Source organism: Brachypodium distachyon, chromosome 2 (assembly GCF_000005505.3).
Source record: "Brachypodium distachyon strain Bd21 chromosome 2, Brachypodium_distachyon_v3.0, whole genome shotgun sequence".
NCBI lineage: Eukaryota > Viridiplantae > Streptophyta > Magnoliopsida > Poales > Poaceae > Brachypodium > Brachypodium distachyon.
This window is the reverse complement of record NC_016132.3, coordinates 20941692-20966373: the sequence shown is the minus strand read 5'-3', so window position 1 is coordinate 20966373 and position 24682 is coordinate 20941692. Positions and strand designations below refer to the sequence as shown.

Here is a 24682-nt window from a genome sequence, read left to right as displayed (position 1 = left end):
TCGCACAACTAAACCACTTGTAACCACTTTGTCAATTGTAACCTAGAAACGGATACACGTACGTGTTGGATAAGGGCAGAAAAAATGCATACATATTGCTACGCGCAAAAATGCCTAGATACTGTCATATGAACCACATCGTATGATACACCAGGGTACAACAACACATCACTAAAAAGCCGAAAAAGGGCATGATTCAACAACTTGAGTACATGATTTTACATAGAAGGATTGTATTCAACAAACGTTCAACAAACAGGTACATGATTCACCACTTGTATCAAACACTAGAATACATCGCCCATACATCTTACATCACATATTTCGCACAAAACCCCGCCTAAGTAACCTACCGAACAACCCCCTGCCCATACCCTTATTGCCCAATGCAGAAACGGAAAAATGCAGAAAACGAGATCAAACTCGGATCACGAATGACACACATGCACGGGGAATGAAGGGCGATATATTTAGACAGTATTGACTGCAATTGAAAATCAGAGGTGATGAAGGGTGATTAATCAGCAACACAAAAACGAAACGAATCTACACTACACATGCCCATGAAAAACAGACTGCGAAACCCTACACCCCACACCCCTTGACACCGAGATGCGTAATACATGCCAAAATCCAAAAAATCAACACTAAAATCCGCACCGATTCTCTCCAATCCGCCAATCAAACGGTCCCCCCCCCCCCCCCGCTCCTGCCTCGTAGGAACGAATTCCGCCATGAATTTCTCGCGCGAGACCACCTTCTACCGGAATCCACGACGAAATACGGTGCCAAAAAATGTCACCGGGCGGCGAGTGAGGAGGAACAGATGGCTCTCGGAGAGAAGGGCCGGGGAATACCTGCTGCTGCGCCGTTCGATTGGACCGAAACCACGATTTGCCAGCCGGTTTGCCGGCGGCGAGATGCAGACGAAATCGCCCTCCTCTTCTCCCCCCCCCCCCCCCCCAACAGGATGAGAAACCTGCACGGCGGAAGGAGGACAGAGCAAGAGCAACGAGCGCGAGTAACGGCAACAGTTCGGGCAGAATAAAGGGGGGGGGGGGGTTAAACGCGCACCTAACGGAGATTAGCGAGCGAGGGGCAATTGGACAGGCGCGGTTGCCGAGGTTCAAACTGCTACTTCTGGGCCGTGCGATTCAAAGCAACGGTGATTCGAACACGAGCGTAGCACGGTGCGCGTGGAGAGCCACGCTGGCACTGACATGGAAAGAGTTGAGACGGCAGAACACGTGGCATACGCTGGGATCGTGCGCGCGAAAGAACGAGCGGCCAGGAGCGCGTAGCGCAGAAAGACGCGCACGAGAACGTTCACGCGATATAAATTCCGTTACATATAAATATGAAACAACATTTCTCTATGGTTTTTTTAATAATTTGTTAAACTTTTTTGATGGAGTTTGAACAATTTGCACCGAAAAATTGGTAATGCCGTCCCTAGGAAGCACCAGTTACAAGTACACGTGCAACCGGTTTTTTTTACAATACAAATTTGAACTTCTCTGCACGGTCTTTTTCCTTATCAGGCGCGCATGTTTTGATTATTATTTTCCTCTGCATAATGCACAATTATCTACTATACTCATAGAATTTATACTTACCCACTCTTGTGCTTTCACTTGGCTTTCCCCTGGTTCTACGGACTCGTATTTTCACGTCTTTGCATACATGCACGCATGTATAGAACCAACGTTCCCTTTGCAGCTAGCCACTGATTAATTAATCAGCGAAGCAAGAACCGGAGCACCCCCTTGATCCGGCGCTGCCATCCCGGCTTCGTCGTCGGCGCCGCAGCTGGCTTGGCGTTGACGGTGCCGTCGTTGCCGGCGAGCACCCGGTACTTGTCCTTGCGGGTGAAACCGGTGCACTCGAACCCGAGCGTGGCCGCGAGCAATCTCTGCACGTGGTTGGCGACGTCGACGGGGCTCCTCCCGGCGGCGCACGTGGCCTCGGCGGGCAGCTGGTCCAGGAACGTCACCTCGTAGACCGGGCGCGGGTTCATGAAGAAGAAGACCGGGTCCATGGCCTTCCGCCCCCTGGCCGTGGTCGGGTGGAAGAGCTCCGCCTGATAGTTTGTGGCCACGGGCACGATCCGTTCGCTGAGCTCTGCGAAGAGGGCCGAGAAGCGGAGCAGCACGGGCTCCCGACACGTGGTGCCCTCAGGGCACACGACCACGTCGCCCCGCGCCAGCGCAGCGCGCATCCGGGACGCGTCCACGCCCCGGTCGCGCGTGAGCCGCACCGTTGGGATCGGGACGATGGTCTCCGAGAAGCCGGAGATGGAGTAGGTCACGGCGGCCAGGCGGCGACGGCCCAGCACGCACGCCAGCACCACCGGGTCCATGAGCGTCCGGTGCGCGCAGACAAAGAGGATGCCGGGAGGCGGCGAGCCTTTGCCGTCGGTGGCGAGGGCTGGAGGAGGGTTGCCGTGCGTGATGATGGTGCCGCCAAGGAAGGGCATGATTTGGGGGATGAACTCGTTGGGGAATATGAGGCCGATGGTGATACGGACGAAGGCGAGGAGAACGCCGAGGGGGAGCCAGAGGAGGATGACGAGGGACGTGAGAGGCGTCGGCCGACGCACGAGGCGGCCGTCGTGGAAGATCACTGGTAGAAACGGAGGACATTTTGGTTGATTTGTGATGTCGTCCACAAGGAATGGCGGCTGGAGTTGTTCCTGCATGCATGTACATATGTATGGGAATGTATTGAGATACGTAAGTTAGCATCTCGTGATAATCGAGTAATGGCATCGACCTTTGAAGACTTGTTCATTACGAGTGTATTTGTAATTGGCATGAAAATGAGGTGGTTTTGTAGAATATCTTTGTGATGATTATTCCTTTGTAATTTAAGCCTACCTATAGCCTATCAGTTCTTTTTACCGTTTCTACATATATTTAGAGAGAATAATACTCTAAAAAATTGAATAACGGGGCTTGTGCCAAACAAGCCCCGAAGGATTTTGAAAACCCAGATCTGGCTTTGATTGTTATAACAAGACTTTCACGTAAGATATGCAAGAACTTTCTCCGAATTCACCTTGCAGAAGGGCAAGAAGGACCGCGCCATTCCCGACCGGCTGCCGAGACCGAGGTCCGGCCGGCCGTCGTCGCGGAAGAGCGCGCGCAGGCGGGCACCGAGTGCCTCGTCGCCGCCGCCCCTGACGAGCCCCGTGGACCGCCTGAGCCGGCTGTACTCGAGCTCGCAGCCGACCACCTCGTGCGCGCCGAGGTGCTCCCTGGCGAACCACTCCACCATGACCCGCGGCATGCGTGTCGCCACGACGCGCCTCCCAGTGCACGCGCCGAACGCCGCCCACGCCGCAGGGTCGACGTCGTCGGCCATGAACTTGGGCAGCACGGCGCGCGCCACGGCCTCCAGCTCCGCCGCCGGCACCCCCGCCGTGGCCACGAACGCCGCGCAGCGCGTCACCATGCCACGGCCGCGCGCCCCGGGCATCAGGAGCTCCAGCAGCCGCAGCGCCGGCCAGAGCGCCAGCAGCGCCGCGAACCGCGGGAGGCCCGACGCCTCGAACGCCACGAGCATGAAGTACGGGAACGTGCACGCGTCTCGCAGCAGCGCTCCCTCCAGCTCCGCCACCACGGACACCGCGGAGGCCCCCGTGCGCGCCGACGCCGACATGGCCATATATGTCGATCGATGGTCTTTACCGAGGTCGCCTGTAATCACCATTCAGCAGTCAAAGCCACCTGTACGTGCTTCGGAACAAACTGGGTCTGTCGACTTATACCCTTCTGCACTTGCCAAATGTCCGTACTTACTTCGTTGTCTTGTATTGTGCAATACTCCCTCCATTTCATAAAGAATGTCACGCACGCATTTCAAGATTTTGATTTGACCAACAATTAGACTAATGATTTGAGGCTTATGTGTTACAAAAATTATATCATTGGATTCGTATTTCAAAAACCTTTCCAACGATATAAAATTTGTAACATATAATTTACATACAATTGATCTAATCGTTGGTCAAAGTTCGACCTCGAAAAACGTGGACGTCATTCTTTATGAAATGGAGGGAGTATGATCATACGGACGATTGGCTTGCTGGTGGTAGTTAGGAGCTGGAATACATCGATACTGACATTTGCACTAACTTTCATTAGTTAGCAAAACCATGGCTGCCCAGCTCACATTACCCACGTTGCTAGCTCACGGCCTCATGGAATTCATGCAACTGAGGTAGAGTCACGTGAGCACACATACATCTGTTGTTAACGCTTAAGAGTAACCATCAAATGCACCCATGATCATCATGGAAGTTTTTTTTATTTAAAAAAAATCTTCTGCGAGAGAGGCGGGACAAATTGCTAAACATACACGCGAGAAATGACATGTCATCCCATTAAAAGCTCATATTGGAAAATAAGATATGTTTTGCAACCACTCCTGTCATGCCTAAGTCGCCCGATCATAACTAGCTAGTAATTTAATACACGATATTCCTACGTGTATACTTGGATACCGTAGAGGTGTTGCTGCAATGTCGCTGCGACGAACGTGAGAACAAGAAGACAATATGACTATATTTGAAACGATGCGCTGTATCAACTCTACTTCCAACAAGGGTTTATAGGTCTACTGATAATCTTGAAACTGTAGTGGTTCATGACTACCCGGCAAAAAGATCCGCATGTCTCATTCCAATCAAAAGGTGCCGTAAAAATTATATCTTAATGCCCTCTTTATTTTTAGATATCGTCAAAAGGAACTTAACTGTACAAACATGACCTGAACAATATGGAGAAAACATTATCTGTCAAGAGTGGGATTTGAAGCCAAAATTAACATGGACAAAACATCATCTGTCAAGAGTGGGATTTGAACCCACGCCCTTTCGGACCAGTACCTGAAACTGGCGCCTTAGACCAACTCGGCCATCTTGACTTGTTGTTCTATCTGAATGCCGAACATCTTTTAAAACATTTATTGAGTGTAATGTGTAATTTGTGTGGTTATCTGCCCCCATCACATACAACATTCTGTATCCTCACGTGGCAGGCTGGCAGCATATCTCGCAAGGCACGTCGAGAAATTAATATTTACGTTCTTGTTAATATGATAGTTATAGTTATATTATTATGTCAAAGTCTAGATGCATAAATTATTTCCAGGTACATGATTGTACTCTACTCAAGATAGGATGCTATAAATTGGACGCTTACCGGTGCTGTTTCCTTGCCACCTTGCTTGCTCTCTTCCAAAAAAAAACATATTTATATACATGCTTTAGTGCCAGCCAGGCAGAGGCATAGCCGCGTTGGGCAACGAACAAGTAGAGAGTCTGAAGATAGTTGCAGCTAAAGCGTATTGGCAACATCACCAATAATAACAAAATTCTGTTGCCAAGGATTTTAGCATTCTTCTACGTGCGCCTCAGTTCACATTTCTTATACACCTCAATCAGAACGCAGGACAACGAAATTCCACAAAGAAACACGTAAAAATATCTCTCGTTTTCTGCATAACGACGTTGTTCTTCACGCAGATAGCCATTTTACCAAACCGGTCGCTCGCTCCTCGCGAACGCGACTGGTGCTTGCTTGCATCTCTCATCTCTAATCTCTGCCCCCATCTCGCCACTGCTTCTTCCCGCGGAATAAAGTAACCTCCCCATAAAAACGGGCCGGCCGCCCCCCACCTTCCCTTTCCTCCCAGGATGCGCGGCGCCCCCCGCCTCCTCCGGCCGGAACCCTAGCTAGGCGCAGGCGAGCGGCTCCCCCGCGACGCCGCCACCACGCCCCCCGTCCCGCCTGCCCGCCGATGGGGCGGCCGGGGTACCTGACGCTGCCCATCTTCTCGGTGCTCGCGGCGATCGGGTACGTCTACTACACCACGGTGTTCGTCGCGGTCGCCGGGTGGCTGGGGCTCGCCACGGCTGCCGGGGTCGCCAACGCCGCCGCGTTCACGGCCCTCGCCGCCGCCTGCCTCGCCACCTACGCCGTCGCCGTCTGCCGGGACCCGGGCCGCGTGCCGCCCGCGTTCCTACCCGATGTCGAGGACGCAGAGACCCCCGTCCACGAGGTCAAGCGCAAGGTGCGTGCCCCCGCTCCCGGTTGGCTGCTACCTGCTGTGGAGTTTTGGGATCTGTGGAGTGGAATGCTGTTCTCAGTTCTTGCAAAATGTTCCCTTATTCGTATGAAATTTGTTTTGGATGTCGTGCCTGTTTATAGGATAAATGCGGTTTCAAGGCAATTCGGTTAGTAGAGTATGAATCATTCAGAGTGTAAAATTGTTCCACTTTTATCGAATTTCAGCTCAAAGTTCTGAATCTGAGCGTTCGCCCGTGTTACCTTCCACTGGATGTGGATATAGTCTGAGCTTGAAGGCTTGTGGTACTGTAGATAACATTTTGGTTTTTTCAATGCGTTTGAGATTGTTGAGTAGAAAGGTGTACTTTAAGTTTCAAATGTTATCCATGGTCATTAAACCAAACAGGCCCAACATATAAACAAACCAAAGTGACTCAAAATTCAGCAGCTCGTATTGCTATTCCTTATATCTTTTGCCTTCATTTTGTGCCTATACGTGTGTTAGAATGGTTGACCTATTGTGTGAGTGGTTTTTTCTGTTGTTGAGCCATGATCATTTAAACATAACTGTACAATAGTAAGGTGTTTATAGTCAACACAAGATTTTTGGATTATATTTCCTCTTAAAGTGATTAAGCACTTAAGTGATTTAAGCCATTTGCTTTGTGGTGTTAATGTTAGCTGATCATTCACTGTCAGTAAGTTACTATATTTAAACTTCATACCAATGTGCATTGTGATGTTGGGTTATCACGAAAAATGATATGAAAATGAGAGGGATAGTATCCATCTTTGGATAGCCATTAGCATTAGAGTAAGTTGAGGTGGGTAGGTGGCATTATATTTCTTTCAATAAGTGGGGAAATCCCGTCCACCCATTTGCTCCGGAATATACTTTAGTGAGGATAGCTGACAAAAATTAACATCTCATTTGGTTATTATAATATTGTCTCGATTTATTGTATCTGTACTGTTTTTGCAGGGTGGTGATTTGAGATATTGCCAGAAATGTGGACACTATAAGCCTCCACGTGCACACCATTGCCGTGTGTGCAAGAGATGTGTTCTAAAAATGGTGCTGGCTAGTATTAATTATATGATTTTATCCTTCTCTTTTTGCTTTCCACTTGCACATTTTCACCAAATTCTTATGTGCAGGACCATCACTGCATTTGGATTAATAACTGTGTTGGACATGAGAACTACAAGATATTTTTGGTCTTTGTATTGTATGCTGTAACTGCAAGCTTCTATTCTATGGTACTTTGGTTTCTTTGGTTACTTTAGTACTCCCTTCTTCCAAATATACAAGGTCAACACAGAATCTTATGTGAAACTTTGATCAACAATTGGACAAATAATATTCGGCATATGTGTATAGAAGTTTTACCATTAGAAAATGTTTTTGCATCACAATAGCCTCATATTACTAGTCTAATTCTTGATCAAAGTTTGGCATACAATCTCATGTTGGCCTTTTATATTTGGAAGAAGTAAGCGTGATTTCTTGGGGCTGTAGAGCATTAAAAAGTACCATGCTTTTCTCTCAGATTCTGATTATAGGGAGTGTCATGCACAGTGCTCCTAAAGATGAACAGTCAGGAAGTGATTCTTCTAAAACATCGATTGTAAGTATTCTGGCAATGGTTTTTCAAGTTACAAGCATGTTGCATGTTCATCTGAACAATTTTCAGGCATTCCAATACATTTCGAACGTGCAAATTTTGAAACTTATCAAATGGACAGATTATTTGTGGGGTCATTCTTTGCCCATTAACTTTGGCGTTGACATTTCTCTTGGGCTGGCACATTTACCTGATATTGCAGAATAAAACTACAATTGAGGTTTGTGCACCAGATTTGTCTTGATGTTAGACAACATTATTGTTTACAGAATTTTTTAACCATGCTTGTTATTAATGGTTGCAGTACCATGAAGGAGTCAGAGCAATGTGGTTGGCAGAAAAGGGTGGAGACCTTTATCATCATCCATATGATCTTGGTGTTTATGAGAATCTTATTTCAGTAAGAAAACTAAGAAATATCGTTTGCACTGCTTTTTTCTGTCCTCCTCTGAGAGTTTAAACGTTTCACTTGTCGAAACATAAACGCAAATAGGAAGAATCAAATAGTCTTTCCTCCAAGGCACCTGGATTTCTTCCCAATCTGTTCAGGAGGAAATGATGTTTATCAAACTTTCACATGTAGTTATATTATGCTGCCGCTATTGACAGTTCACACTGAAGCTCCACTAGTATTACAATATTGAAGCATCACTTGTTATTTGTTCTGACGTTTCCTGATTGTTTCACAGGTGTTGGGGCGGAGCATATTCTGCTGGTTCTGCCCAGTATCAAATAATACAGGCAATGGCCTTCGGTTCCGTGCATCATATGATCTTACATCATCTAAGCCAGCGATGTGATTTATGCAAGATAACATTACATTCACAGTAGGTACGTTGTTGCCAATATGTGAAACGATGTCTGTGTTACTATTTGACAGTTAAAATATGTCATTTCTGAACTATTTTGGATTGTAACAGGTCAGCAGATACGTCTTAAAAGTTAAAACCCTGGACTGTAAGATACAGTAGAATTGGATTGCAGCTCCAGGGGCCTCTTCTGAGTTTGGACGTGAAAATGTTGACCTAGTAGTTTTTTCATTCTTCACACACAGAAAAATCACTGTTCCCCTGCTCATAATCTGGAGTAGGCTGTACTTGCACACAGAAGATTTAACCAATGTAATTCTGTTGTAAAGTGTACATACTGAGGTGTTTGAAAGCCATGTATGCATGAAAGGGACATGAAATCAATTTTTCTAAGATCATTTTTGCACGCTCGGTTCAAAGTATATGTTGCATTTGTTATAGATTGATGGGGAAAAAAATGTGTGCACACATGTAACACCTGTTTATCATGAGCTCAAGTATGTGCCATTTGGGCAATTTACTTACGAAAGCTCTGTTGCGAGGTCGTCTGCAGCTCAGGTTAGCGTGGTGCTGCAGTTCAAAGCTCAACATTCGAGCATGCATTCGTTAGACTATCAGCACGAAAATGTCATTGTTGCCCAATAATTAGTTACTCGGACAGAAGCGTTTAGATTATTGCAATTGTTTAGTCTTTTCAGTACGGCCATAATGTGGAATAACATAAGCATCCCCAGGCACGCTAGCTAATAAGCAATCTTGCAGTACGTTGCTTTATGAAGATTATTTTCTAGGTTACAATAGTTAGCACTCAGCAGCAAACTATATAAGCCGTGTAATCTATTTGCCCTTTCCTTTTCCCTTGCCCTTCTTTGCATCAAGTTTGGCTTGCACACGAGCTGCTGCAGCAGCCTTTGCTTCCTCCCTCCTCTTCTTCTCTTCCTCTTTGGTAGCAGCAGCTAGCTCCCTCTGTTTCTTAAGCTCCCTATTGAAATATATGTATCAAAATTTCATTTACTTTTGGTGGTAACAGACGTTGGAAAGTAAACAATCGTACATAACCTCAACTTATCACACTTGATTACGAAGTGGATCATAGATACTAACATGACGCCTCCAGCGTTACACTACTCATCTCAAGCATGTACTAGACGTCTAGACAGTAGCCAGAGGATACATATCTAGTTTTTATGTCCTGTCAGATTTTGCAGTTTGAAATGATTATTAGGTACTTTGTTTTCTCAAACACACCTTTTGTAATAGAAGAAGATGGCCAAAGTGACTTAAAAGCTACACAACCACCAGAGGTGCCAACAGAAAACGAAGCAAGAGCTCGACTAACCTCATAAAAACATTAAAGGACAGGGGAAACTATATAAGGTAGAGAAAAAGCTATGGTTATCTAGAGATGTTATCAAGCAGAGGAAGAGTACTCAACCCCTTAGCCCCTGCGCCAAGTGTCAGCCTCCACAGATCAGCTTCATCGAGGATTGTGTCGACCACCGTCTGATTATTGGGTACTTGATGTGGTAAATATCAAAGAGAAAACATTTGGAGATATCTTACTCTAGCCTGGCTTTCTCATCAGATACACTGCCTAGACTTGAACCTTTCCTTGGCTTGCAGGCCAGTAACTCCACCTCAAAAATGAGAGTTGCACTGCAGAAACAAAGCAGATCCGGTTACAGAAAATTTCGACCTGGCAAAGCTCAACAACCATCTAGTGAGGGGTGAAATAGCAAACAGACTTTGCCGGTATCTCTGGTGGCGAGCCTGCACTTCCATACGCATATTCTGGCTTGCATGTTATTTTTGCAACTTCTCCAACCTTCAACATCCCAATAAGCCAACCATATTAGAGAAAAAGCTTTCGAGATGATCAGAGTGAGAAGCAATGAGAACACTCAGACCTTCATAGTTCTTAAGGCCAAATCCCATGCTTTAATGACAGCTCCCTGCCCAACTTCAAATGAGAAAATAGAATTGTCTTCATGTGTGGTGTCAAAAACTTCACCGTTTTCAGCCAGTGTACCTTCATAATGAACTGCATATGGGTAGAAAGATAATGTTTATACTTGTGTGTCTTGTAGCACTATGAAGACTAACATAATAAGATAGATTTGTATGTCATGTACTATGGAGGACAGGAGACACTGAAATTTGAAATCATCAAATCACAGTACCACAAAAAAGAGTGTATAGCCGTTACACAGTAGCTGAATGGAGAAATAAAAAAAAACATCTACCCTAACTTAACCACCTGAAAATCGCGCAAGCAAATAGAATAAATAAACTATTATGTCTATGATTTGCTCAGCACAATATATTAACTGCAGTACCATCAACCAAGGGAAGGCTATCAGATGGACTTATGGCATCATCCTTTGCTTTCCTAACCACCGTCTTAAGGACACCTCCATCCCCTGTTAAATCTACGGTCTCTGCCATTACCTTGATGTTGAAAGGAGATTCTGAAAGAAAGACAAAACAGAACATCAGGGTAATCTTAAGAGAACCTATAAGAGTAAAAGGCGAACGCAGTTGAAACAGGAGAATGGCCAGTTCATTCGTTTTTCCAAATTCATTGGTCTCAAAATGTTGAAGCCAATTTAAAAGTCTCGTTGGACCTCATATTTGAAGTTTCACAGTTGGGGATTGATATTGCAACAAATGATCATGTTAGTAGATTGAAGATCCTATCAAACACTTGTTTAGATGAAAGTCCACTAGCACAGCTTTTATTAAGGTCAAAGATCCTATCGAATGCTGGATGTTCGAGTGTAAAACCCACTAAATATTTCGCTCCCAGACACAACACAGCATGTTTCCCATAACAAAATTGCAAAATGCAGTCTCATCTCCTAGAGAACACAATCACAATTAATGGTACAGCCCACTTAGGATGTCCATCCCCATCAGGGAATCTTCTCCCAGAATGAATTTCTGTAAACCTACAAACTAGCCACATGCTACAGCCGCATCTATACAGCTCCAAGTAACCTGAGAGTCCTAAAACAGTGTTAAACCTCGACTGCTCTATGTCCGTTCATGGAAAATCAGGCATAGGATAGGAGGTACGGAGTAGAATTTACCTCGGATCCGGCCGCTACGAATTGGGGAGAGGAAAGCCAATAAGGGATACAGCGACTGCAGTGGCAACGGAGAGAACCTGCCGAGGGGAGTGGCATGGGGGGGATTAGAAGGGGAGAGCGGAGGAGAATCGGCAGAGAGGAGGGTGACGGATGCGGGCATGCGGCACGTACCTTACCGGGGGTGGGTAGGAGAGAGGCCGAGTGGAATTTGGAGAGGAAGACGGGAGAGGAGGAAGAGACGATAGTGGATAGATCTGGAAGGGAGGGAATCAGAATCAGGGAATGCCGAATGCGATCCGAGGATGGCTTCGCCTTCACGTGACGTCACGGCGAGTGCAGTGACGTGCCTCACTAGCGACTAGCGTTGCTGGCCACGGCCCATTGGGCCGATCTTATTCCAAATCTAATCGAAGCCTGAGGCGTCGCTCTTGTTGGCCGCGCCCGTTGCCGTTGGGATCTTCATCTGATGGCTCGTTTCAGTCGAGTGGGATTGTGGGATCAGTGATGGATCAACCGGTGTGCACCGTATGCGGCTCCTCGTGCTTGTCAAGACGACGGGTTTGATGCTGCTCTCCTTCTCCGTCTTCTTTTCAAACGGAGCTAAAAATCTTTGCCTCATCTAAAGTTTCGATGCCCAGTTAATTAAAAAAATTGAAAAAAAAACTACTCCTCCGTCCAACAAAGGATGTCTCAATTTTGACTAAATTTGAATGCATTTATACACTAAGTCATGTCTAAATACATACAAATTTTGACAAACTTGAGATATCTTTTGTTCGACGGAAGGAGTACAACATTTCTAAAAGCCGTCGCGGATGACAGCCCTTAGGACAACACAAGCCGACCTGGCTGCCAAACACAGTGGGCACAAGCTATCAAGGAGGAAGACCGCGATCGAAGTAGTTCGCATGTGTCATCGTCATCACACATCATTCTTGTTGTTGTTGCAGAGGTAGATCTTGTGTTCCATGATGTTGATTACCTCAATGAGATCAGTGTTCTTGTTGTGTGCACTGGTAAGAAAAACCTTGATGGTAACATGAGGGATGAATCCTTCGCTCTGCAACACTGGATTGTTATCGTAATTTGTTGGGCTTTAGAGCATCGTCGACATGGTGTTAAGTTTATTTCTTGTAAGTGTTTTTGTTGCATGCTTGAAAGTAGGCAAGATGATCACCATTCTGTTGACGTTGAATCTCCTCCATTCAGGTTGATTCTCCCACTGCAGTTGATCGGAGCGCCGACTTCATCCCTAGATTCTCCAACCCACCACGAGGCTCTAGTTGTCATCTTCTTCGTCTTCGAGACGTTTCTAGTTTTCATGTCTCCAATTTGTGCACCATGGCACCACTTGTACCTGCTCTCTTTGTGAGAGCATTGTACCCCCCTCCTCCCCCTTCATTGGTTTATAGTATTTTCTCCAATCCATAATAAGTGTCAGAGATTTAGTATGAAATTGTACTAACGTTAGTACAAATCCCCGACACTTATTACTTATTATGAATCGGAGAGAGTATCTCGTAAGTTTTTCAAAAAAAAAACACCCAATCCCTTTCTAACCATCGTTATGTTTTCATACGTCATCGTCGAGGCTGTCAGTCCTTAGGATTGGCATCACCCGTAGGGGAGTCCAATCACTACTTTTCACATGTAGCACAATCTTGGTGCATTGCTACGAAACTAAAGAAAAGATAAATACTCTGTTTGATCATATTTTTTGTCACGACTGCATGAGGCCAGGGAAAATTGATGATGTATGAACGTCAACTTTATTTCAGTATATATTGGGTCTGATTGATGAACAGGCTTCGGGTTTATTGAGCTTCACGTATATATGTATGGCAACATAAGCTAGCTCCTTGTATTGATAAGCTGATCTTTGGCAAGGATTTAAAACAAAAGAGAGAATTCTCGTATTAGAGTTTGTGGAGTCTGAAGTATAGACACTAGTACATGTACATGTGTTTAATTGTCACGTAAAGGAACCAGGCATGCATGGGCCAACAGATCAGCTAGCAGTACTAGCGAGATATACTTCAACTAAACATCAGTTTAAGTTATCTACCGGCCAGAATATACTAGAATATACTAGCGAGAGAGAAAAGCACGCAGATATCTAGCCAGGCCAGCTTAAGTTACGCATCAACTAGATATGCACCTTCGAACGGAACTATTCCTGGAAATTAGAGATAAGTATCGAGCCGTTGCAACGATGCTGATCTTTATCCTAACGGATGGCGTCCGGAGGACTGAGCTATAAAAAGACCACTGTTGGTTCAAGGTGAAGGAAGAAAAAAGGAAAAAAGGGAGAACACTCTCACGTACGCATCACTCCATCGTCTCACACACATACACAGGTCCATTTCCATTCTACACATCTCACTTGCAACAAAGTTCATTCAGCTGGTGGCTCTCTCGAGAGTTGTCGATGGCGCGACCATATGGTGAGTAAATTGTATCAAGGTGACATGCGCATTTTTGTTTTGTGTTCTTCTTCTCTCTAGTCGCAGGCTATTTCTTGATTTTTGTGGCATCCATGGCTCTACCTGGCGCCGTGTCGTCGCCATGGATGAACCACCACCGATAGATGTTTCTGACGTCCGCGACTCTACCTAGCGCCGTGTCGTCGTCGCGGATGATCATTTGATACGAGAAAGAGATTTTTTGTGGCATCTATGGCTCTACCCGGCGCCGTGACGTCGCCATGGATGGACCACCATTGATATATGTTTTGTGATGTCCGCGATTTTACCCGGCGCCGTGTCGTCGTCGCGGATGATCATTTGGTCCGAGAAAGATTTTTTGTGGCATCCATGGCTCTACCCGACGCTGCGACGTCGTCATGGATAGACCACCGGCTATATGTGTTCTATACACTTGTAACATCCGCGGCTCAACCCGGCGCCGTGTCATCGCCGCGGATGATTACCGTACTACATGAAGAGAAGGATTTTATATGGCATCCATGGCTCTACCCGGCGCCGTGTCGTCGTCATGGATGGACCATTGTCACCATGGCAAAATTTGTGAAGATCTACAAAGCTACGAATGTTGACCTCCTCATGCACGTGTACTGTGGAATAATTAAGTCGCCATGATCAGCACTTTACAAGGCTACGCACATATTGTTCGGTGATTTACCTCTACAGGCCGGAAATTCTATATCTTGACCGACGAGGCAAGATACTTCCTATTCATGGATGACAGAGCAAAACATCCTTTGGAGATAGCATTTGTAAAACATGGCAGATTGGTGGCCAATTATTCACAATTACCTGCATTTTGTACACCCTTGGAGGATAAAAAAAAAGTAGAAGGTTTGGCGATGATGACCATTTGGTGCAGTTTAATCGGAGGTTTTCCATGGATATAAGTCCATGGATGTAATTAACTAGAGTTCTCTCGAGACTCTGGGAATCAAGAATCCTCACAATCGTCGTCAACATGTCAGATGTAATATAGGGAATATATGAAAAAGAGAAATTTGTATGCTCTCGTGAAGTAATAATAAAGAGTGCAAAGTTTCCTACTTTGTCCTTATACTGGCACGCCCGCACTTCATATTGCCAACGCTAAGAGATTTGGACATTTCTCACGCGTAAAACATACTCTCTCCGTCCCATATTAAGTCCCGAAATATTACATGTATATATACGTATTTTAGTGTATAGATACGTATATATTTAAATAAATTTGAGTCACTTAATATGGAACGGAGGGAGTATATGTTTAAAGAGATTGGCTGGTTGTACCTTAGCAAAACCCAACAATTGGAGGAAGTTCTTGTGCCTTACCAAAACCCAGTATAGTTAAGGAATTTCGAGTGAGTATATTGTGCAGTACCAAACCAAAATACTTCGTCCCTAGGATAATACTCCGAATGTACGTTAAATTAAGTGGAAAGCGTAAATGATACTCTCTTGCAGTGGTTCCTTTTTCAAATTTGATCAAGTTTGTAGTGGAAAAAAAAAACTTCTTATATTTAGAAACGGACGTAGTACTAGCCTTATCTAACAATATATAACCACTTATCCTTCTGCATGTCCTTGTTGTGTTTGATATGATGCAGTCTAGCACCGGTAGCCAGGCGTAGGGGGGGAGGCCATGACGAAGTACACTGCCCCCTCTTATCACTTGCATCGATCGATCTTATCTGGTCCTACTGTCCAAAGGAGGAGCCTTTTCCTTTTAGCTGTGGTGCGGCTGGCAAGTTGCGAGCCATAGGATGTAGTAACAGAATTCTCAGGTACGGACTGGCGTCGTTTAGGGCGTGATAAATCACGGCGTGTCGGCGTCAGCGCTCACTGGACTCAACAGTCAAGAGGTTGCATGCAGAGCCATATTGCTGGTCAGAACAGTAAAGCGCTAAAGCAGCAGCTGCTGCACCGCTGCTCCGCCCTGGCCTCTCTCTGTTCTGGTCTTTTGATTTCCTTTCTTACTGTACTCGCAACAACAAAAGCTGTAATTAAAACTTGCAATTTCAAGCCCTGGCCTGACAGTATTGGTTTTCTCGATGAAATGTGTTCTCCACATGGAAAGGCAAAAGGGATTCAAACAAGAACGTTGATTTTCATCTCTCATGAACCCCTTCCTAACACATACAAAACCCAGACGTATATGTCAATTAGGAGGAACAAATTAATCAATCTCACTGGAACCACTTCTCCGCCGGGTGTTTGTTTCCCCAGTATGTGATAGTAGTATCATACTCGTAGTAGTACATACATACATTTCAGGAGTAGTGGCGCCAGCACGCGAGCATGGCGACGCAGCGGCGCGCGATGTAGAACCGCGCGCGCTGCTCCCTGACGAGCCGCGCGCACCGCCGCGGGAAAGACGACGACGACGACCCGCCGCTGATCTTGCCGCCGCCGTGCTTGGCCGGGGCCATTGCTCCTTTCCAGCTTCTCTTCGTGGACAGCAGCCTGCACTTGCTGTCCCCTGCGCGGAACTCCATGGATCAGACGCGCCTTCTAACGCTTAATTTCCTCTGATCAGCTTGTGGGAGCTGGAAACTTGGCGTGGGGCTGTTAAGTGGAGAGGGGGAAAGAAACTAGCAGAGGTGGTGAGTGATCAGCTAGCGGAAGAGAAGAACTGACGGGGGACGAGGCTGGCGAGCCAAGTGGTAAAGCTCCAGGAGAGGCATTATTTGTCTGCTCATATCGTGGAGATGGATCACGGAGTACGGTCAGTGGAGTGCCGTGTGTGCTCGTGTAGGGCATTGATACGCCAGGAGGTACGCACCACATGGTTACTTTAAAAAAATATACTACTCCGTGCTCCACTTGCACAGGCCGTGTGCCATTCTCAAAGTTCACGTGTGCTTTGGCATTGCCTACGCAAGAGTTTCAACTAGCTAACGAACAATGTGCCCAGGCCGGACAATTTGCCAAGGCCCAAGAGTAATAATAATGTTTCAAAATGAGAACAAGGACCTAGCATGGCCCGCCCCTCTCTTCAAGCCCATATCCGATTCACGGACGGCCAAAGAATTGAAGGAGCGCGGAAAATAATAATATCGACTGTGACATGATGCCATGAATTGCATGCTCGAATGAATCACTTTGCTGGCCTATATTTTGATTTGATACACTATACACATTAACAAATGTCCAGAATGAGAAGGAAGAGGTGGAACCAAAGAATTACAGCATTCCCTCAAAAGAAAACAACAATAACAACATGAATCGTGCAACACCATCGACCCATTCAGCCTCTTACATCAACCTTGTTTCTGTCCAAGAGCTAGAGAGAGAGGCATCAAAACCAAACATTTACAGAACGGGCACACCATTCAGGTCAAACCGATCGAGCAGTGGATCCGTCCACCACCACGAATTTGAACTTCCATTCATGCGTCGCACGAATCAAAACCGTCAGGGATATTTGTCGTGGACTATGAGCATTTGGGGATATCGGCTGGCGGAGGCGGCAACTTCTGGTTCGGTAGCGGCCCGTCGTTGACGAGCCATGCCATGGACAAACCCCAACTCAAGTGCACGTCCAAGTGACAGTGCATGATCCATACACCTGCATGCCCCCACACAAGAAGTCAGCAGTTTAATTAATATTGTTGTCAACACTAATTTACGAGGAGGAATTATATAAGTCAAAAACCTACCGGGATTGTCGGCGATGAACCGGATGGCGACCCATCCGGCGGTGGGCACGCTGATGGTATTCCTCTTCACCGGATCCACGAGGTTGTACTTGGCGGTGTCATTGTTGGCATCATAGTTCCCAAACCCCGTCCCAACGACGTAAAAGTCGTAGCCGTGCAAGTGCAGCGGATGGCTCTCGGCGCCCTGGATGCTGGTGTCCTGGAGCACCACCTCGACGGTGGTGTTGAAGGCAAGCGGCACCACCCTGGTGCCGTGTGTGACAAATGTGTTGTTGGGCGGCGTTCCAGTGTAGTTGAACTTGCGCACTGGCGCAGTGGGGAAGTTGGCCATGAGCACGCCTTTGTACATCCGCTGGTAGTGCGCCTGGAGAAGCGAGGTCTTGGGCATGATGAAGGAGACGTTGTTGATGGACGCGGCGAACCGGGTGTTGTTCGGGCCCTGGCATGTACCATTGATCGGGCTTTGGCATGGGTCGGCCCCGAGCCCAACAGTGAAGAAGAAGTGCCGGTCCACTGTCATCGGCACCTGTGCGGGGTACCGCGCGTTGTCCAGGCTCCGGAACTTGGAGGAGAAGTTGGTTACAGCGTTGGTGTCATTGTACAACGGGAGGGATGGCGCGGGGAGATTCCGAAGCATGGAGGGTCTCTGCGGGGAGTACTCGAGGACGGCTATGGCGGTGGTGTTGTCAAATGTGCCCACGGTGTTGGTGTAGGGCGCGACGGCGATGGCGAAAGCCGAGGAGGAGGTGCTGGCCGCGGCGGTGAGGAGCACGTCCATGGTCTGGCCCGGGGAGATGACGAGCGTGTTGGCGGTGAACGGCTTCACGTAGCTGGCGTCCGCCTGCACGACCGTCAGCGTGTGGTTGGCGACTGCGAAGAAGAGCTCGTCGTTGAGCGCCGCGTTGATGAGCCGCAGCATGTACGTCCTCCCGGGCTTTACCTTCAGCTTGTACGTGCCTGTGACGTCACGGGAATTTCTCAGACTCGTTAACACGGAGCTGTTTGCATGGGCAACAAAACATATATAGTTCTGGCTGGGGCGTGTAGATCTTACTCTTCGCTGAGCAGTTGTATGTTGGGCCAGGGAAGCCGTTGAAAGTGTAGGCATCGGATACGTTGGGGCCTCCACCGGTCTGTAGCGCCTGCTTGATCACGGCCTCCGGGTCAGCGTTGAACCACTCGCCAAGCATAAGGGGCACTTCTCTGTAGGGCTTAGGGAACGGGTAAGGGACGCCGAGTGGCGGGAGGATGACCATCGGGCCGTGGAGCGTCGCCCGGAGCCAGGAGAAATGCGCGTGCCACCACAGCGTGCCGCGCTGCCCGACGATGCGGAAGCTGTACACGTAGCTCTGCCCCGGACGGATCGGGCACTGCGTGATGTACGCCGGCCCGTCCGCCCACCCGCTCCGCAGCTGCCTCACGCCGTGCCTGCAGTTGCGCATGGATGCACATCCTCGTTAATGAACCCAGGAACCGTAAAAGTATATACTACGTTCATATATATAACGTAAACGTGCGCCGGCCACGTACCAGTGGAAGGTGACGTTGTTGTTGATGTTGTTGTGGACATTGACGACGAGCCGGTCGCCCTCCCGCACGCTGATCTTCGGCCCCGGGAACTGCCCGTTCACCGTCGGGATGCTCTTCGTCAGGCACAGCCGCGTCACTGTCGCCATTGTCACCTGCATATATATATCAGAACATTGAACTTCAAGACAATGTGACAGAGCTTTAACGCAAGATTGTTTACATTGAACGTGTAGCGGCGGGTGAGGCCGGCCGTGAGGCCCGGCTCCACGGCGAGGAGGAGGAAGAAGGCCAGGTGGAGGCATGCAGGGGAGGCGCACCGGAGAAGACCATGATGAGCACCACCCATTTTATGCAAGTCTTCCTGTATGTGTGAGCACTTCAAGGTGGTGAGTGGCATGATCAGTGGTAGGGGCTGGAGTGGCTATTTAAGCCGGCTGCGCAGTGCTGTCGCCCCCCGTGGTGCCGTGCATGGTAGAAGGTCGCAGGGGGACAGTGGTTGGCTGGGTTGGTGGACGTACATAGAAAATGTCACATAGGGCCGAGATCCTGCTGCCCCCAGCCGGCTCTTTGATCTGCTCGATCCTGCGATCCAATCCATAGGGCCTAGCTGCTGCTGCTGCTGGGATGCGAGTGGTTGTATCGATCCATCGGTGCAAGTTGATGGTTTTTTTTACCTTTCTTTCTATTTTCTATTCATCCTAGGAAATGCTTGTTGGATCTGGAGGAATATTTAAGCACATGGACGATATTTGTCTTCACCAGCCGGTGGTCTTTTTTTTTGTGCTGGGCGACGGTACGTGTGATATGACGGTGCACCAAAACGCAGGCATGTCTTGGAATGTCAGTTTCCCTTCTCAGGTAAAATGAAAGAGAGTTTCCGATAAGCTTAACGGTACAAATTAAGAATCAGCATGTATAGAAATGTTGATTAGTGTCGATGGAGTACAAGATAATTAAGCAGTTGATCAACTGATTCAACATTTTCATCATCCCATTTTTGCATGCATTAATGAATTAATTAGTACCGTAGCGGATGCCTCTGATTAACTTCATGCAAAACAGCTAAAGTAACCTGATGATGACAACGTACGGTGCGGTGTGGGTCAGAATTATCAGGAAATTCCCTGCCGTCTGAATGTGGACACACTATTTTTCTAGAGCTTAAGCTGATGTGTGTAGTGACATTAATCATTGCGGTATGTATACTTACATGATAATATCATAATTGTTCTATATGAGCCCCTGCTTCACTAATAATTCATTATGGTGGAATATCACTTCTGAACTGAAACATGTGAAAGCTTTATGGGACCTTCACTGTGATTGCCAAAAACTATTTAGCCTTTTATGGCGCTGCTTTAGATTTCTTTTTCAGATAGACTGCTAGAGTCCTGCTGCACCACATATGCATGGAAAACTGCAACTTAACTTTGTGAAATTCTCAAGTTAACTATGGCCCTCAGGGTCAAATCCATAACCTTTTTCAATGCTTTTTATTTGCCGTCAATCCGTCATCTTGTCGTGGTGTCGGAGCAAGATTAAAATCAGTGTTCACGTACACACACAACACAAAAGAATAAATAATAAAAAGAGAGTTGTGTCTGTGCTGCTGGCGTGTTGCTTAGAGCTGTGGGGTTGTTGCAGTGGAGCTTGCTGCTTTTGCCAGATTGGATGTCCATGCTAGCCTTTCATCTGATCTGGTCTATTTGACTGGGACCCAGTAAAAGTGTCACATTCTTAGTAACCAAGGGAGGCTATGGAGGTTAGGGAACCAAACTATTACATATATCTGAATAAACACCAAGTCCAATGCTTCAAGGTGAGATAACCTCCGAATGCATGTTTGTTATTTGTTAGTATTCATACTAATGTGCTATGCGCAGCAAACTAATGAAAAGGGATGCTCTTTTTGGGCAAAGTAATCACGCAGTAATCTGTTTTGGGGCACTTATACAGTACAACTCCGTTTTTTTCCATGTAAGACGTATTTCAACTTTCCCAAATCAAAGTTTAACCAAGAACTAAATTATTAGTTTGTGGATTATGTTGCAACACAAATTATATTAGTATTTGGTTCGTTTCCAAAAGCACTTTCTTATAAGTCTAATCACCATTAGCTAAACACTGCATTACAAGGCCCGAAAGTCGTACTTGTAAAGCCAAAAATACTTCCTACATTTAGGAATGAAGTTAGATTATTGAGATAAGCTTGACCAGCAAGATGTGGTTTATGTGATACTAAATCACATTCATAAAAGTAAGTAATTTTTTTTAATACAAATCTAATAACACCAATGTCACATAACATAATTATATATTTATGCAGTAGTAATTATTAGTCAAAGCCTTACAATAGATTTGGTTGAACTTAATTCTAATACACGAAAAAATGGTCATTTAAACCGTGAACAGTGAACTATAGTGGTAATTGATCCAACTTGAGCCCTGAACTACGGAATTGTCTATAGGGATATCACCTATATGAAATATATACTAAACCTTCTAAAACGGTTTAAACTAGATCCTGACTAGTTTGGATAATGGTTTTGTCTCTCCCGGCTTTTTCAAAAGATATGAAGAAAACAATACATGCATGTAGGGGACGCTATGAAATGATAAACTGTACTTATTCGTCCCAAAATATGTGTCACATGCAAAAATGAGAAGAGCCCTCTTGTGGCTTTTAATTTGTACAGAACGCAAATGATTGTGTTGGTTGTTGTTTTGTTGCTATAGTTCTTCCCACAACCATAAATTGTTTCAGATTTTTTGGAACCCTGAGGAAGAAACCATCATCCAAACATTGGCCCGGTTATTCGTGGTGGTTTTGCACCTACCAAGGTTTTTTAACACTCATGAATGCAGGGACTAGGGAATGCTACAGAATGAGATCAGCCACAAAGAAAAGTCATCCAAAAAAATTACCATTTGCCTTCCGTAAGAAAGATGATAAGGGTAAATCTATTTGTCTCTTGACATTTGTTTACATGGCAGAAATATTTCTTGGGAGAAATTTCGTAGGTTATAACCTTGTTGCGTTCCCTATGTCTACGAGTGTTTCTTTTTTTGACGAAAAGATTATAGGGGATAGCCCCTAAAGTATATTGTGAGCACCAAGATTTGCATCATGATGGGTGGAGTCATGCACTCACAACTCCACCACCACACCAAGAGATGCTTCTCTGTCTACGAGTGTTTCGTTATTTAGCTTCCAAGTTAACTAGATCAAGCACGGCAACACTCGTTTAATTTGATCAAACACAGTAGATCCAGGTTTGTCCGAAGTCAAAAAAATCAAAGTTGACCATATCTATTGAAAAAATCTATCAATATATCCACGACAGTAGATTAGCTTTTATTAAATCTCTTATGATATCTTCGTAGTATACCTACTTGATATTACAGATATTAATATGTTGTCCTCTAATCTTGATCAAATTTAAAAATATTTGACTTATAAAATAAAACATTTTATAATTTGAAATGGAGGGAATACATGGTTTAGGATAGACTTCTTTTGTGTGTTTGTGTATATGCTCGATTGGTTCCATGTTGGCAGTTCAGAAAAAAGAGAGGAAAAAACAAAACAAAAACAATTGCGTTTGGTTTGTATTGTCGTCTGCAGGTAGAGACCTGTTGGCCAGCAGGATCTTAATGTTGGGTGCGATGTGACCAAAAAACCCCATCTCAGTCTCTCAGACAGTTGGTTGCGAGGCAAACGGCCGGCCGGTTCCGCATCTGGCTTGAAGCTGAAGTATCACTGTATCACCAAAGTCTGCCCTCTCCAGTACGTCTTCAGCTTAGCTCTCGTAGATTGGACGGCGTTTGGCGTCATGGAGCGAGTGGTTGGGCGCAGGCATGCACTTGGGCTTCACTTCTCGTAGCCGTGTATCAGTTCAGCTGCTGGTAGCCGTAGCTAGCGCGCTAGCTGCCGCCCGCCTGCGGCTGCATCTAACGAACTCGTCGATCCCTCGATTGCGTCAGCGCCAAGCTTAATTTTACGGCCAATCGAAGCCAGCCGGCCGAGCCGGTGATGTTAAACTACGATTCGGTGAGTCTCGGGTTGCCATCGGAGTATCGCCTCCGCTCCCTGCGCATCGTGCATTGATGATTGCCCATTTGGTCAGAATCGGACTCGCATCATGCGTTCGGGAGAAAAGAAGGGAAGAAAACTACTCGCGACCGGCCGGCAAAGCACGGATCGATGGCTACACCTCATTTGTTAGGATAACCAAGTTAACTGAGATAAGGATACTCCCTCCGTTCAACAAAGATTGTCTCAATTTTGATCAAATTTGAATGCATTTATACACTAAGTCATGTCTAGATACATCTAAATTTTGACAAATTTGAGACATCTTTTGTTGGACGGAGGGAGTATTAGTTTGTGCTGTTCTTAACGCATATAATACAAAACAGCGCAACACTCGACTAATCAATTACATCTCGTTTGGCACCCATCATTTGGGATTGGAATCCTGTAATTCATTTTCTATTCCAGAAGTTAAATTGTTTTGCTGGTGCAGAATTGGGATAGGAATTCAATCCGAAATTTCATGAATCACACTGTGACTCACTGAAGTCCACTCTAAAAGTCATCATTTTTCTAGAACATTTTTCTGGAATTGTCCCTCATTTTTCAAATCCATATGAAAAACAAACATGATTTTTGAATCTGGAATTCAAACTATACCAAATGAAATCATATCAATTTTTTGATTTCATATCATTTCTACCAAACGAAATGAATTGAGGCTATACCAAACGAGTTGTCAGAGAAGTCTCCTTTTATTGTGCAAATAAAATTTTAGACCATTCAATTTTATTCAAAGATTTGTGCATTGGCCTCCCCACTTTTGTCTCCCGCCAAGGCTGAGCTTAGGCTTCTGGTAACATGAATAATTTTTGTGGCACTAAATCAACTTCCTTTTATTGCTCAAATGAATGGTGTAAGGTGAACCCCACAATAAGCGGGCACCCCTCATGACTGGAAAGAAGACAGTAGGAGTATAAGCAATCTGTCTTAGATAATGATTTACTGGTCAGGTTTTCGTCCGGTTTTCCTTAATTAGCCGGACGATTCTATTTCTTTTTTAATGCAAAGGCATGAGTCTGCCCGTTTGAGGTGTCCTAAAAAAATTAATGATTCTCTGGGATAAATATTTTAATAGGCTAAAATGGCTAATCTATCAAGTGGGCAAGTGGCACTCAGGAGTCAGGACAACCATCACACGCTTCACTAGAAATTTAGTGGGACTCGCATATCCATGATCTCATCGGTTTGTGAGCTTGTGTTAGGGGGGTGCACTAGCTAGGCACGCACTCGCATCGATCAGTATTGCATCCTCCTCCGTCCCATACCAACTCCTCTGTCCCATGCCAAGTGACTTTCTATTACATGTACCTAGATGTTTTTAGACATAAATACATTCATATT

At 45.9% G+C, this 24682-nt stretch overlaps 4 protein-coding genes and 1 non-coding gene across 6 annotated transcripts; 1 reads left to right on the top strand and 4 right to left on the bottom strand.

The window, feature by feature from the left end:
• Positions 1–1437: 1437 nt before the first annotated feature.
• Positions 1438–3720, bottom strand: LOC100837979 (glycerol-3-phosphate acyltransferase 5). Its single transcript, XM_003566137.3, has 2 exons — positions 3058–3720; positions 1438–2692 (listed from the first exon to the last, which is right to left on the bottom strand). The coding sequence occupies exons 1-2, from the start codon at positions 3709–3711 to the stop codon at positions 1739–1741; spliced, it is 1608 nt and encodes a 535-aa protein (XP_003566185.3). The 5' UTR covers positions 3712–3720; the 3' UTR covers positions 1438–1738.
• Positions 3721–4845: 1125 nt separating this feature from the next.
• TRNAL-CAG lies at positions 4846–4926 on the bottom strand. Its single transcript has one exon. It is a non-coding gene; the product is annotated as a tRNA-Leu (tRNA).
• A 669-nt stretch (positions 4927–5595) lies between these two features.
• Positions 5596–8927, top strand: LOC100844981 (probable protein S-acyltransferase 16). Its single transcript, XM_003568268.4, has 8 exons — positions 5596–6075; positions 7054–7146; positions 7230–7331; positions 7622–7699; positions 7818–7916; positions 8001–8096; positions 8386–8527; positions 8617–8927. Exons 1-7 carry the CDS (start codon positions 5803–5805, stop codon positions 8494–8496), a joined length of 852 nt encoding a protein of 283 aa, XP_003568316.1. The 5' UTR covers positions 5596–5802; the 3' UTR covers positions 8497–8527; positions 8617–8927.
• Positions 8928–9133: 206 nt separating this feature from the next.
• On the bottom strand, positions 9134–11922 carry LOC100844462 (peptidyl-prolyl cis-trans isomerase FKBP20-1). 2 transcript variants are annotated; one of them, XM_003568266.4, is made up of 7 exons: positions 11766–11922; positions 11595–11671; positions 10842–10973; positions 10413–10546; positions 10251–10330; positions 10069–10161; positions 9134–9487 (listed from the first exon to the last, which is right to left on the bottom strand). In XM_003568266.4, the coding sequence occupies exons 3-7, from the start codon at positions 10948–10950 to the stop codon at positions 9343–9345; spliced, it is 561 nt and encodes a 186-aa protein (XP_003568314.1). In that variant the 5' UTR covers positions 10951–10973; positions 11595–11671; positions 11766–11922; the 3' UTR covers positions 9134–9342. The 2 variants fall into 2 exon arrangements, with proteins under 2 accessions (XP_003568314.1, XP_024315280.1); XM_024459512.1 differs by having other exon boundaries at positions 11771–11842.
• Positions 11923–17136: 5214 nt separating this feature from the next.
• LOC100837670 (putative laccase-11) lies at positions 17137–19659 on the bottom strand. The gene is made up of 5 exons (XM_003566136.4): positions 19466–19659; positions 19246–19397; positions 18770–19143; positions 17716–18672; positions 17137–17624 (listed from the first exon to the last, which is right to left on the bottom strand). Exons 1-5 carry the CDS (start codon positions 19640–19642, stop codon positions 17491–17493), a joined length of 1794 nt encoding a protein of 597 aa, XP_003566184.2. The 5' UTR covers positions 19643–19659; the 3' UTR covers positions 17137–17490.
• Between the last annotated feature and the right edge of the window lie 5023 nt (positions 19660–24682).

Bases quoted from the DNA above. Each gene is read 5' to 3' on its own strand.
- LOC100837670 (XM_003566136.4), bottom strand. From the start codon at position 19,642: ATGCCACTCACCACCTTGAAGTGCTCACACATACAGGAAGACTTGCAT. The intron at 19,144-19,245 runs GTACGTGGCCGG...GCGCAACTGCAG, and splicing joins AACAACGTCACCTTCCACTG to GCACGGCGTGAGGCAGCTGC. The intron at 18,673-18,769 runs GTAAGATCTACA...GTGACGTCACAG, and splicing joins ATACAACTGCTCAGCGAAGA to GCACGTACAAGCTGAAGGTA.
- LOC100837979 (XM_003566137.3), bottom strand. From the start codon at position 3,711: ATGGTGATTACAGGCGACCTCGGTAAAGACCATCGATCGACATATATG. The intron at 2,693-3,057 runs GTGAATTCGGAG...ACATGCATGCAG, and splicing joins CCTTCTTGCCCTTCTGCAAG to GAACAACTCCAGCCGCCATT.
- LOC100844462 (XM_003568266.4), bottom strand. From the start codon at position 10,950: ATGGCAGAGACCGTAGATTTAACAGGGGATGGAGGTGTCCTTAAGACG. The intron at 10,162-10,250 runs GTCTGTTTGCTA...TTGTTTCTGCAG, and splicing joins CCACCAGAGATACCGGCAAA to TGCAACTCTCATTTTTGAGG. The intron at 9,488-10,068 runs GTAAGATATCTC...ATATTTCAATAG, and splicing joins GATGAGAAAGCCAGGCTAGA to GGAGCTTAAGAAACAGAGGG.
- LOC100844981 (XM_003568268.4), top strand. From the start codon at position 5,803: ATGGGGCGGCCGGGGTACCTGACGCTGCCCATCTTCTCGGTGCTCGCG. The intron at 7,332-7,621 runs GTACTTTGGTTT...CTTTTCTCTCAG, and splicing joins CTGCAAGCTTCTATTCTATG to ATTCTGATTATAGGGAGTGT. The intron at 8,097-8,385 runs GTAAGAAAACTA...ATTGTTTCACAG, and splicing joins TTTATGAGAATCTTATTTCA to GTGTTGGGGCGGAGCATATT.